General features: G+C 41.1%; 1 protein-coding gene across 2 annotated transcripts in view; it reads right to left on the reverse strand.

Moving 5' to 3' along the window:
* Positions 1-5,471: 5,471 nt before the first annotated feature.
* Positions 5,472-13,952, reverse strand: part of LOC105356811 (dehydrogenase/reductase SDR family member on chromosome X-like) — a 65,843-nt gene continuing 57,362 nt past the window's right edge. For both annotated transcript variants that reach the window (XM_023950584.1, XM_023950583.1), the window contains exons 5-7: positions 12,783-12,990; positions 11,820-12,027; positions 5,472-9,169 (exon numbers count right to left, since the gene is read on the reverse strand). In XM_023950584.1, coding sequence (XP_023806352.1) covers positions 8,996-9,169; positions 11,820-12,027; positions 12,783-12,990 — 590 coding nt within the window. In that variant the 3' untranslated portion in view covers positions 5,472-8,995. The remainder of the gene's footprint in view (positions 9,170-11,819; positions 12,028-12,782; positions 12,991-13,952) is intronic.

A 13,952-nucleotide genomic window follows, 5' to 3' on the forward strand; every position in this document is an offset into this window, starting at 1 on the left:
TCGCCAATTTTAACTGCACCCCCCTTAGTACACACACCCCTCCCCCTTCAATATATACATTCAAACATAAACACACACACATGCACACAAACACCCTCTCAAACACCCATACACGCACACACATTTTACAAGGAAGGTGGGACCTGGGTCCATCTGTCCCCTACCCCGTCCCTGGTGGGGGGTGTGGGCCCCTTGGCGATGGCGGCCGTGTCCCTTGGGTGCCGGCTCCCTGGGCCCGGCGGTGCTCTCTCCGCACGGTGGGGGGGTTCATATTACACCTGAGCCGGGGGTGTTCGTGTCCCTGGGGGGTGGGTCCTGGTCCTTGCCCCTGGGCGCTGGGCCCCGCCAAACTTCCAACATGGCCGAGCCTGGTCGGGCCATATTTATAACATCCCTTATGGGCCGCCCTTTTTTCCCCGGGGTTCCCCCCTCCTGGGCGGGGGCGGCGGGCCCCTGCCTTGCTCCTACCTGGACCAACCGTGGGCCGGGTGGGTGGCTGCCTGGAGTGCGGAGCGGGTCTCCCTTGGGGGGTCCTGGCTCGTACCTGGGGTCGGGGCGGGGGGATGCCCGGAACTCCTGGGTGGTGGTGGGGTGCTCGTCTGGGGCTGTGGGCGTCCCTCTCCGGTGGGGCCCTGCGTTGGGCTCTTCCGGCGCGGCGGGGGGCTGCTTTCCTGGCTGGGCTGGGGCGGCGCTCTCTTTCCCTCTGCGCCTCCCTGCTCTCTGGCTCTGGGGGCCTCGCGGCGGTCCTGCTGGCCCTGGCCTGGGTGGCGGTCTTGGTCGCCCGGGGGGCGGTTGTTCCCTGCCTGTTCCCGTGTGGCGCTGGGGGAATTCCGGCTGCCGCTGCTGCTGCGGCGGGGGTATGGGTGTGGGGGTGGCTGGGCGCTCCTCCTCCTTCTTTTCACATTCCACCATCCATTTTAGAAGAACATAAACACTCACCTGAGCACAGGTGTTAGCTCACCTTTGCACTAATAGTTTGCATGATTGAATGAATGAAAGATTTCACACTAGTTGGTTTAAAGGCATAAGTATGCGTTCGTGAACACTATCTGTTTTGTGTGCATGTTGACATGTGGACATTTCTGCGGCTAGCAGGTGTGTTGATAATATTTGAGTGTGTGTGAACAGGCCCCGCCCTTTTTGTACTACATTTGAACCGTACCGTAACGATAAACAACCAGTAAACCTGCCTGCTCTATGCTGCTTCATGGTCTTACCCCCCTTCCCCTCCTATTATCACCCTCCTACCCCCCCCTCTCTCTAACGTCCCTCTCTCTTGTTCCCCTCTTTCCTTTTCCGTCCGGTCCAACACCAAAGATTTTCAAACATGATTGAAATTAATAAAGTTTGGCCTCAATTACAAAAGGGGTTTATTCAGACATACCTTTGGTTTGTCTGAAGATGAATAACCCCTCTTGTTAGAATAAAATATGTCCAACACAAGAGGCCCTCAGCTCTCATCTGTTTGCCTAGCTGTTGGACAGGACAAGTTAAAAAAAAAAAAATAAAATAAAAAAAAAAAAAAAAAAAAACAAATCTTGAAGATTTCAAAATAAGATTTAAATAAAAAACAAACAAGATCTTGTCTTTTTTTTTTATATTTGAACATTTGAAAAATTTTAAATTTTAAATTCAGACATTGTAGATTAAAAGAAAATTGTAAATCAGACAAAAATATATTTTAAACTGGATAGAAATTTTGAAAATTTGAATAAGAAAACTAAATTTTAAGCTTGAATGTAAAAGAAATCAAAATAAATTAAGGATGTATTTAAACTGAGAGAATCCTTTGTTTGAGTCCGCTTAATTGATGGGATTTAGTCCTGAACCTTGCGTTTGGTCTGTGTTCAGACTAGCATCATTCTTTTATGAACCAAAGCTTGTAAACAAAACCACGTAACTAAATATCACTTCAGTCATTGGTCAGGAACTATGAGGGCAGATCAAAAGAACAAGAGATAGAGGGACGTGCTGTGCTTTGCAATCCTTACCAGTTTAAATTATTCAAATTTTATATTTGGATTACCAGTTTGAACAATGGAAACAACGCTTTTTAGTTGTTACATTTTCTGGCAAGGAGATGTTCTGTGTTAGCGTGCAGCAACTGCAGTGAGTTTGTTTTTGTTTTTTTTTCTGAGTGAGAGTGTTTCCGACATATAGATTGTCTGGAAAACAGCAAGAAGCAGTGTGTATCACATTAACAGATGTTTTAATTAGCCTGCATTCATCGGATCACATTTATAAGAGTTGTTGAGTCTCATCTTTGTGGTGCTACGGGATTTTTTTTAAAGAGAATTCTATTAAGGAAACTACAAGGTAGCTTTTAGGATGATGTCACGGGTGCGTGCCGCATAACAAGACAGAGAAAAGCATGTAAGAAGCGTTTTAGGCTGTGGACTCTTTTTTTTTTTTTTTCCTGTTTGATAACACGACAATCATTACCTTATATTTGTCCACGGCTCATTTGTTGCTACATGCATACTCTGTTTATGTCGGTGGCCGTTTTGGTCCAATTGCTCCGCTCGGAGAACAGATTGTATTCAGACTGAGGAATCTCAGAGCGAACCCAAACTCAGTCCAAATAGAAACGAACCAAGACCACTTCACAGGGTTCACTTGGGTGTTTTCAGACTGAAAATTTGTTCTGGATTATTGGGGAAAATCAAACTTTGATTCACTTAAAGCAGACCAAATGTGTCCAGTCTGAATACACCCTAAATCGTAAACGGTTACCAAATAAAAAATAATGTTCATTTGAAATCAGCTGCTGTTTTGTGTTTTTTTTTAACTTTTGTTTTTCGTTTTGTTCGCTTCCAGCCTGGTTCTCACTAACTTCACATGTTGCTTAAGTGTTCAATATAACCTGCAGCATACCGTAGACCAAATGGGAATGAACATTTTTGACTTACGGGCTCACCAAAGATCTACGATCCATAACATAACATTAATATAAAAGTTCAACAAGTAACATTTTACTCCTGTAGATAGATACCATAGGTGACTCAGAGCACTGCAGGTATGCAAAAAAGACTTTTTTAAATCTCCTCAAGCACTAATCGATGATGTGTGGTTTAACAAAGTCATCAGTCTGATAAGAATTTGCTTATTCTACAGCAAAATGTTAAAATGTATTCTGCAAACATCTGCGTGCAAGCCACTTCCCTGTACGTCTCTGGTGTCCTTGAGACTGATGGTAAAGGAGACGTTTACTGTCTGTTGTGGTGACATATAAAAAGCCGCTTTGAAAACAGTTCTTTTGAGTTACTGAAACCGTTTATCCCCAAATGTCACCTTCATGAAAAATAGACATTTGTTTTCTAACACAGTCAAGTATTAATCAGTTCAGCACACGCACTCTTGCCTAACTAAAGTTAATGAGTATTGGTGATTGGAGGTACACACCAACATGCACACACGTGGATTTCAATAGGCCTGTTTTTAATGTGTATTTTAATATTTTTAATATTGACTGTGCAAGAGTGTATGGGTGTGTGATTGTGGCCATGCAACAGACTGGTAACCTGCCTTCGCAGGGTGTACTCTAGGGACAAAAACGGGTTTAGAAAATGGATGGATGGATTTTTTTTCATGCAAGGGTGGCGTTCAATTACAAACATGACAATACAGTGTATAGTCACTACAGCTATGATGTAAACTGTGGGTATCGCTGGAAACCCAATAAGAGCTGGCATAACTGAAATTCACAAAGAACCTCTATCAGAGCTGTACGCACCGACACTTCTGCCCGAGCGTCACTGCTTAGCACAAAACAGGTAAAGATGCAACATCACCCACAAAGATTTATTCAATTGTCTTGGTTTTTTCTATGGGTTTGATGCTGGAAACCTGAAGGCTTGGTAAAACCTGCAAGGAACTTTTACCTCTGAGGGGTAAAATGGTTGAATTATTTTGTCAAATGTAAGTATAAACTCAGGGAAAACAAATCAATATGGTTAAAGAAGCTCCAGAGAACTGCTGTTTGGAAATCCATAGTAGAGATAGAAAGATGACTCATGATCATCTGTCTCTGGGGAATCTGGACAATCATAAGGAAAACTCTGAGCTTCCGGACAGAATATGCACTTTTTTTTATACAATAATGCTTACTTTTTATCAGTTTTTGCAAAACAATAGGCAAAAAACTGCCAGCTTTTAAAGTTCCCATTAACCAGCAGGTATTGATTGCATAGCTGCTGCATCAAATCAAATATTAAAAACAAGATTGGTTTTGAACATGAAATGACATGAACTTGCATACACAGTTCCCCACCAGGTTGTAGTTTCCCAGCTGGCAGACAGAGTTGAGGGAAAAAGGAAGGACTTGTTCTGGTTAGACTCTTTAACTCACATCAGCTGTATTTTCTTTTTCTGCACGCTACTGCAAGATGCTCTAAAAGAAGCAGCAGTAACTTTAACACCGAAGATGTCATTGACTGTAAAGAAGAACTTTACCCAGTGAGGGTGACGTCACCCAAAGAAAATGACTTACTTCTGGCTTCAACCAAATGAAGTCAATTTAGGGGCCAATTCTCCACACTGCCAACCTTGCCATCTTGGAGCCAAACATCATCAGTAATCAGCGATTGGTCCAAGTCGCTCTAAGTCGTTGCTTCTGTGGCAACTACTCTCACCAATCAGGAGTGAGCTTTTTGGAAGTCCACACCCCTACCACATGAAAGCAGCCTTGGGAGAATCTGTCAATCAAATGTTTCGAACGTTTGACTTGAGACCATATACTTTTTTTTTTTAGGCTTATGAAAAAATTTTATGAAAAAAAAGAGGATTAGCAAGAACATGTTAAAATAAGGTAGCAGTTTAAGAATGATTCCTCTGACAAATAGAAAACATGAGTAATAGGTATTTATTTCTCAATAGAAGTCTATGGGATTTTGGCCTCCTGGAACCAGCACGTACTTGCTGTTTGGAACGCCAGGGGGGAGGAGTTACTCAGCCCAGCACTCATTTAGTCAATCCTGGCGACACCTAAAAAATCCATCCTCTCTGACCTACCGCAGCTCTTCAACCGTTTACACAATCAACCTGAATCTGCTGATTCTGATGCAAAGAAATGCAGCTCTGCGCTACACAGCTAGCTTACGTTGGTTGCATAAACACTTCACTGCTGTAACCCTTGTGCTATCCTAGGCACTTTACCATTTGGAGTTGGGTCATCTAGACCCACTAGACAGTGCGCTGAACTTTTTTTCTTCAATGATTTGTGATCTTCACTGGTGTCCATGGATTACATGAAATCTTTCCATCTTTGTCATGGTAGGAATAAGACGTCAAAGTAAGGGTGGGGTCATCTAAGATAGCACAAGGGTTAAGTGTTGCATATCAGCGCACGGCTGCTTTTCTCAGAATCCACAAACCAATTGAAGAGTTTTGGGAGTCAAAAGAATGTCAAAAGGATTAAAGTAAACTAGGATTCTTCAGTTTGCTCTGTTGTCGACAAATGACAGAACGCAGGGTGGCACAATGATATGTTTATTGAGAGGCTTTGGATAATAGAAAAAGGTCGTCGCTGCGGCTGGAATGTTACAACCATTGACAGAAATCATGGACATCAATTCCATTAGCTAAAACATCGACGGTGGCGATCAAACACTCGCTTCTCTCTTTTTTTTTTATTCCATCAGTCTTACCAGAGGAAAAACATATGGCAATGCACGGGACAAGACGGGAATCACAGCTTCTACGAGTTCTACATGAAAAAAATTTCACAGTCACGTTTTCATGAGGGAGATTTCTTTTGAGGCACAACTAAAGCAGTTAGATGTGTGTTTTGACAACAAGAGATGAAGAAGTAAAATATTGTACACTTTTGATGACTCCTCAGAGGTCCTGATAAACGGAATGCTTAGATCTAAAGGTAGTTGTTGAGTTCCCATCCATGTGAAGTAAAGCGATAAGTACATGGAGCGCATGCATTACAAGAAATATCCAGGATATTGGCGAAGTATCTGGGTTTTCCAACAACTCCCAACCGGAACGTACATCAATCCCATCACTTCATCTGCAGCCCCTGAGTGTGAAATCAGGCCAAACCAACACGTGAACCCAATAAAATTCCAATAAAAAGTTATGCATGTTCCAGGACAACAACAAAAATAAAACATTTTCCCCTCTAAATGCATCCCAGTAAAGACTTTGTTTATCTGGTTACCCCTATAAACATATATTAGCTCTACATATTTTCACATTTATGCACATTTGGGATTTTGCAGGACATGGGACTGGAACATTTAATATAAATGTAATCCCAGGTCATTCAAAAGAATGGCTATAGGAGCAGTTTCAGCCTGAACAAATGTCCACTGGTGTCCTTCTGCTGTACAGTAAACCACACAGACATCATCAGAGACAGTTAGTGGAGCTACTTTAGCTCATTTCTTTAGACTTGCAATCTAAAAGTTGAGTGTGTCGTTTAATACATGTGGATCGCTTCAGGTAGACACCCCTGCAACAAGAACATGCTCTCTTTGGGAACATGTGTTCAGGAGGAGACGACCTTCTCCAAATCTCAAAAAACCTCCTTCGTTCAGTCGGAACGCTGATCCATGAGTGTGGCTCAGCAGTAAGCTGGTGTTTTCACTTGTTTCAACATGAGCAAGCACGTTTGTCTGAGCAGACTTTCGTTGTTCTACCAGCAGCTCGAGAACCACACACTCCAACACGGAAGCACGCAGACCTTAATCCACTCTGCGCACCGTGACAACGCATAAACAACAAAACAAAAATTTGATAAAAACGTTTGAAACCTGCCTCTAGTGGTCTTTTAAGGGAACAGTAACATTTGGTTCTTGCTGGTATGAGTCACATTTGGGAATGGAAGGTGAGGTTCTCAATCCCCGCTTATACTTTCTATACTAACTGCAGCTCAGTTCAAGTTTTTTTCTGTAGTTTATCTTTTTAGGAACTAATCATGAGATAGTAGATGGCATAAAAGCTGTCTTTGTCTTTTTATACATTTCTTTTTTTGTTGCCAGAAGAAATATAATGTAAGATAAAGAACAACTCTAACATTAGCTCATATTTTAGGGACTTGGGGCCAAAACACTTCCTGCTTTGATTTTCACAGTCCAACATCATTCTAACGTTAACCAACAAATGCAGGGGGGGAAATGTCATACCTACAGGCTTTTAAATTAAGAGTCGGGTAGAATCTGCAGCCGTGTTTAGCCTCTGAGTTCAGGCTGTCACCTCATTTGAAGAGGAGGAGCAGAATCAATCTAACCTCAAGGTCTTTTGAAGGAGTTTCTGCAAGCTGCGCTCCCGATTCCAACGGGCCTCTGGCAAAGAACCCAGCGAGCGTCTTCCAACAAAACAAAGCACACTAAAAATATTTTCATTACACGGACAGAGAAATGTCAAACTCTTGACATGCAGGTAGCTTGGGCCTGGCATCTTTGCACACTTTCAGGCTGCTTCTGTTCTGAACGCCGCTCTGCCTACTAAATCAGCTACCACAGTGATAGTATTGCTTCAATAACAGCAAATTAATAAGGAGACTGGATGCTCAGTGGCAGTTTCCAATGCAGAAACTGCAATCATTTGTTGTTTAAAAACCTCAAACTTAAGACGGAGTTTTCCCACTTCACAGCAGAAATGCATTCATCACAGTGGAGATGGCGTTGCGGCGCGATCCTTTTCCCATAAGTGTGTGCGCGGAAATCCCCGTCATGGAGGGAGACGAGTTCCTTTCCTGTGTTTTTGTTTGCAGACTTTACTGAATGTACCCACTCTGAGTAAATCTGTTTGTCAGCTGCACACACACAGTTAGTTGAACACAACTGGGAAATCTCAATCCCACAATGCACTGGGAGCAGCGCCAGCAGCAGGACAGAGAATCCAATCAGTTTGCACGCAAGAAAAAAACCCAAAAGGCTTTGCCTCTTTTTGTCTCTCCCACGATGGCTCTGATGTCCGTCAGCATAAACAAAACTCAAATTTGAAGAATTCATTTTGATCTGCAAATAAAAGACAGCATTTCTCCCAAACAGAGGCAAAATTATTCAAAGATTAGGCCTTCAAATCAAGTCTTTTTCTGTTTCAAGGCAATGTCTTTAGCTGAGCGGCAGAAAGAGAAAACAGGATATATGGTTTTGAGCTATGATAAGTGCTATTAAACTCAGGCCTTTTTAGCTCTTCGTGGAGTAACTGCTGTCTGTAAAACAATGATCCAACAGGAACCACGTGAGAAAATGTGAGACTCAATAAATAAAGTGCTCTCAGTAAAAGAGGCAGGATGGCGAGGTGATTTAAGAATCACAGGATTGATGTGTTAGAACAAACTCTTTTCAGCACATTCCTTACAACAGCAAAGCTGTTTAGGTCAAATCCATGTCTCAATGCAAACGCAAGGATTATACTTATGCAATAGTTTGCATACTGACATATAAATAAATACAGAAATACCGATTTTTACAGTTAAACTGCTGCTAAAAGTCATTTCAATGTTTACTGAGGATTTTAAAAACAAGATTTAGCTCATTAGAATAAGTTATTCTAGGGTTGTGACACTAAGGCAAAATCACGCGGTTCTTGGTTTTTACCAAATTCACGCATTCGAAGTTTTTATAATTGCTATAATAAGAGGGAAAATATCAGGTGAAGACTGAATTTAAACTTAAACGGACTTTTAACTGAGAGGCTCAGCAATTTTGACAGAACATGTAGGTCTAAAACCACTAGAACTTGGTTATATGAGTGCATATTTCAGGCGTTCGTGGCCCTCAAGAAAAAAGCAAAAAAGAAACCAAAAGAAATGCCTTTCTGTAGCCCTTCTTTGGGATGTCTGGAGCAAAATACAGTGATCTTCCATCCCCCAAGCAACCAATCATTGTCCAGTAGTATACACTGACACGTGCCCAAAGGTGTGCTGACTGAATGAATGGTAAAAATAAGAAACGGGGGGGGGGGGGGGGGGGGGGGGGAAGAGAACCGGCTGATGGTCTAAAGGGTCCTTTTGAGGTGATTTTAGTCAGCTTCAGTCCTACTGGTCACTTTGAAGTCCCAGCAACTGCATGCTGACTTCCCACAGATTCAGCTCAAGTCCAGGGTCAAAGGCTGGTGATGTCATCTCGCGGTGCCCATTGCTCCAGTAGCCACCTTTACAGTCCTGACTTAAGGCTGCTGACAGCACAGTCACTGCACCCTCTGCAGGAGTCTGCAAAGAGAAAACACACACATCCCACAACTGTATAAACGGAGTCTACACCAGATGAGTATGAAAACGCCAACAAAAAGAGCAAAAACTAACTCAAAAAAGGAAACATCTAAATAAGCTTGTGCAGAATGTGTAGAACTACTGAAAAAAGACAGAATTCGGACATGAAAAGGTGTTTGACATTGTTTCAATGTATCTGTAGCTTCTCTTTACAAGAAATTCTGCTGTTGCTCTCTTTTTTTGAGAAAACAAATAAATAAAGAAATGGGAATCACTTTCTTAAAGCATTAACAAAAGGAAAACACCAGAACACAGGTGTTTTAGCAGTTGCTGTTAAATTTCTGTTCACAAGATGAAGAAGTTCCTGCAAGAAATAACACAATTTTGAAAACCTTTCATGTTTTGGGTAGAATTGGGGTTTAAATTCATCGTGTGTGTGTATATGCATGAGGGTGGGTGTCTTTTTTTAATTTATTTAATGGATTTGTAAGGATTTTTAATGACTTTGATTGTGTAAAGCTTGGTGTCTTTAAAAGTAAATATAGCCCTTTTTAAATAAAGGTGAATTTTATTTAATTCAATTTGAACTGATCCAATCAGTAAATTTGTTTTTTAATTTAGTTTTTCCTAAATGATTTCTTCCCTACACTAGTGTTGCTTTTAAACTTGGTGATTGTGTTATTTAGATAAGTGTCTAAATTCCCATGTAGGTGTAACTGCATCAGATGAGAGGTCCTATAAAGCCACGAAAAAGCAGTTAACCTGTGAGAGAGTGTTTGCATGTTAATCCCGGAGCTTATGTGATTAATGTGTTTGCAAATTTGGGTCAGAACCATCCCAGAGGTGATGCTCACAGCCAAACGCCTGAAAATGTTCAACTTGTTCAAAATGTCACACAAGTTCCGAGCATATGCCCACGGTCACGCCTTGAAGGCACGCAATGATGGCTTATTTTAGTACAGTTTTGGAACATAGTGCAATGTGCAATAAAAAAAAGCAAAAGCAGCTTTTTTATAGCACATTGTGCTCTGCATCCTGATTGGCTGTAGACCACTGTCAATCAATCGCTGTAGTGCGTTTCCTGCACAGAATGTTTTCCAAAATCCTAAATCTAAAGCAAGGAGATTTTTGTTTTCATTCTATAATACTGGAATTACTTTTCTACGAAAGTTTGAACTTTCAGTGTTTCAACAAGAGAGAAAAGTGTGAAAATGTTCATGTCTGTCTGAGAAAAGTGGATAAAATGTGTAGTGAAGGGTTTTACTGACTTAAAACATCTTGAAATATTGTGAAAAATAAAAAAAATAGATACCTACTTCGTGGATTTATTAGTCTATAGCGGTTTAGTTTTATAACGTAACTCCCACGATAAACAAGGGACCACCGTATTTGCCAATTCTATCACTTCTTTAATGGGTTGAGTACCCCCCCCCCCAACCTTTTCCCATCCACAACCTCACATTCACTCTTCACTTTGAGTGGGAATTCTAGATTGGGTGGCAGTGGCTCAAGTAGTAGACCATGTCATCCAATGATCGAAGGGTCAGCAGTTCGATCCCCGCTCCCCCAAGTTAACTGTCATTGTGTCCTTGGGCAAGACATTTCACCCTCCCTGTCTCTAGTGTGGCTCCACTGGTGTGTGAATGCATAAAGTCCCGATGGTGATCAGAGGGGCCGTAGGCGCGTACTGGCAGCCACGCCTCTGTCAGTCTGCCCCAGGGCAGCTGTGGCTACATCAGCAGTTTACCATCACCAAGTATGAATGAGGAGGGAATGAATAATGGAGATACACTGTAAGCGCTTTGAGCGTCTGGAAAATCCGATCCATTATTATTATTATTATTTACTTGAGTAAAATATCAATATGATAATCCAATTAATAAAAGAGCAAGAAGAACCTTACATCATGACATAATAACCATACATTATTCAATGGTTATTCATTTTGAAATAAGAATAATGCAGAAAACGGTTTTAGAAATTACAAATCTATCAAATCATAACAAAAACATGTTATATTAACATCTGGTTCACCCGAGATAGTGGGAAAATGCTTTTTTATGTCTCAGACAGAATTGTAATCTGATACATTGTCATACAAAGCTGGATCGTATGGATGGGTTAGTAGAGGCTAAATGAATGATGTATAAATGCAGTGTTGTTGATGGCTTTGGTTTTACTTCCTAGCATTACAAAGCCCTGAGTTTAGAACCTTCTGAGAAATACTGAGCAAAAACAAAAGAAAAATCTAATCGCAAAAGGTTTCTAAAACCCAAATTCCAATGTTAAAGAAACAATAACATCAGCCTGATGAAACGTCTGAAAATGTCTACATGTGCTTTACCTAAATGTAAAGGACAACTGTAGCTTTACATATAATTATGGTATGGCCTTGAAAAAAAAACTAAGAAGGTGATGCAAATACTTGATTTAAGTGCTTGATACATACAACAGCACTTTGTTTGTGGCACTGAGTTTAGTAGTTAAAAAATGAAATAAAAAATAACAGCAAAGTTGATGTTTAATGAAAAATGATGTCTGGTTTAATCAACATTCTGCATCAGTTGTGTTGTTCCGCTACACTAAAAGGAATTGGAAGCTATTAGCTACCGGTAATCTATTGTGTGCTAAATGTTAAGAAGTGCTTTACCCTAAAAAAAAGGCGAGCAATGACCCGCTGTGCCATGCGGAGGGGCGTCCACAGGTGGCAGTAGAGAGCAGTGTTCACCATGCCTGGATCCACAGCACACGAGTTCACACGGAAACCACCGCGCTGCATCTCCTGGTGCAGGTGAGAACTGAATGACACCTGGGCCAATTTACTCTGACAATAAGCAGCATGGGCAGAATAATGGTAACTGGAAAAGAAAGAGAAAACATACATATACCTTTACAGAACTTTGCTTTGTTTGGTCCATTTAAATCAAGATTAGTTCCACCAATGGCTATTAGCAAGGGGGGGGGGGGGGGGGGGTCTTCTCTGTTGGACTGTCAATGTAGTTGGGGAATGCCACACATTTCCATTTAACATCTAGTTAAGAGAAACCCCTCCGATAGAATCCCCCATAACCTTCTAATGCCTTTTATGAACTCTGTCCACTATAACACATTACCATGCTCAAGCCTAATGATGTGACAGGCCAGTTCTCAGCATGCATAGATCTTGCTGTCATTGTGATTACTGAGGAAGAATTATCATAGGATTTCAGTTTGATCTTTCTGACAAATGGCCATCAGGGGGCCATACTTACTCCTTGACCAGGAATCCTCAAATGTATGTTGACAGTTAATAGACGCAAGTCATAACCCGCTGATCTGGGAATCAACCACAAAATGAAGACACTAAGATTGCTAATAACTCTGGACAGCAGTGCTGAGAGCTGAAATAAAACAGAGCCCACTAAAACCAACAGTTGTTTCAAAGCAATAAAACTAAAATGGAGACATTAAGATGTGTATTAGTAATGCCAAAAAGAACAGCAAATCCACTGAAAATGTAAATAAAAGTCTTGTGTTAATGTAACCAGAGGAAATGTTCTTAGAATAGTACTTTTGTGGAAAACTGCTTGAAAAAAAACTCTTCTTGATCTGGATCAGAGTGTGCACACGATACCTGCTATTGATGTCATTTAGTCTGATCTCCCCAATGCTGTGTGCTGATGATGAAACGTTAACCACACGGGCGGCGTCACCGTGCTCCCCAGAGCTCTTCAACAAATCCAGAAGTAGCCAGGTTAGAAGGAAGTGGCCTAAGTAGTTCACGCCAAAGTGCAGCTCGTGTCCATCGCCAGTGCGCCCCTCAGGAACCAGCATGACACCCGCTTCATTAACAAACACACAGGATTAAATAAGATGATTAAGCATCTCAAGTCACAGTTTTATATGTACAATGCTATGGCTTAAATTCCCACTCCAAAGACAATCACAATTTGAGTGTTTTTGACATGTTCTTGTGGCATTTTTCTGATGATGGACATATTTCATTTCTCAGTATTTCTTTATTCTAAATTTGCGAATCAGGAGGAGACAAAAAAAAACAGTAGTTTGGAAGAGAGATAATTTGTTATCTCGAAAACACGATGAGCGGGAGCTGTAAGCTAGCGAGAGAGTGTGTAAACTGAGAACTCTCAGGAACGGGGAGGGGAAGGGGGGCGGAATTGTTTTGCGCCAACAGTCTCGCCCACAACTCAGGCAAAGTTCAGAAGAACTACTGCCACTCTGCAGAAACTATGTTCTACAAAACAACTGGTTTTTGATTTGGGCTAAAAATTTGATTAAATCGTAATTAAAATAATCATAATTAAAAGACTAATGGGAACGCTTTTAAAATCGATCAAAAGATGATTGGAGTGGGACTTTAAGAAGGAGAACGGAGAAAATGCTGACCTAATCAGCTGATTAAAATACCAGTAACTGAAATCAAACAAAGGGTGTAAAGTGATGTAATTAAACTGTATTTTATGAAGGAGGAAATAAGCTGCCAAAAGTCAAAAACTAAAAAATTGCAAATTACATAAAGGTTAATCGTCTCACTGATTGAAATTAATGCAGTGAGAAAGCAAAGGTGGTCATCTGTGTATGACAGAGGATCAGCACAATTAACTTTTTTTTTAATTTCCTTCTTAGCTTCCTGTTTTTCTTCAGCTAGCAAATAACCACCAGCTTTAACTATTTGGTCTGCTTTCTGGCTTTTTGTAACCAACTCTATAACCGCTTTCAGTCATTCTTCGTGTGTTGGAAACCAAATTGTGTTTGTCTACTTCAATGACAGCATCGAACACAT

This window comes from Oryzias latipes, chromosome 21, assembly GCF_002234675.1.
Source record: "Oryzias latipes chromosome 21, ASM223467v1".
Lineage (NCBI taxonomy): Eukaryota > Metazoa > Chordata > Actinopteri > Beloniformes > Adrianichthyidae > Oryzias > Oryzias latipes.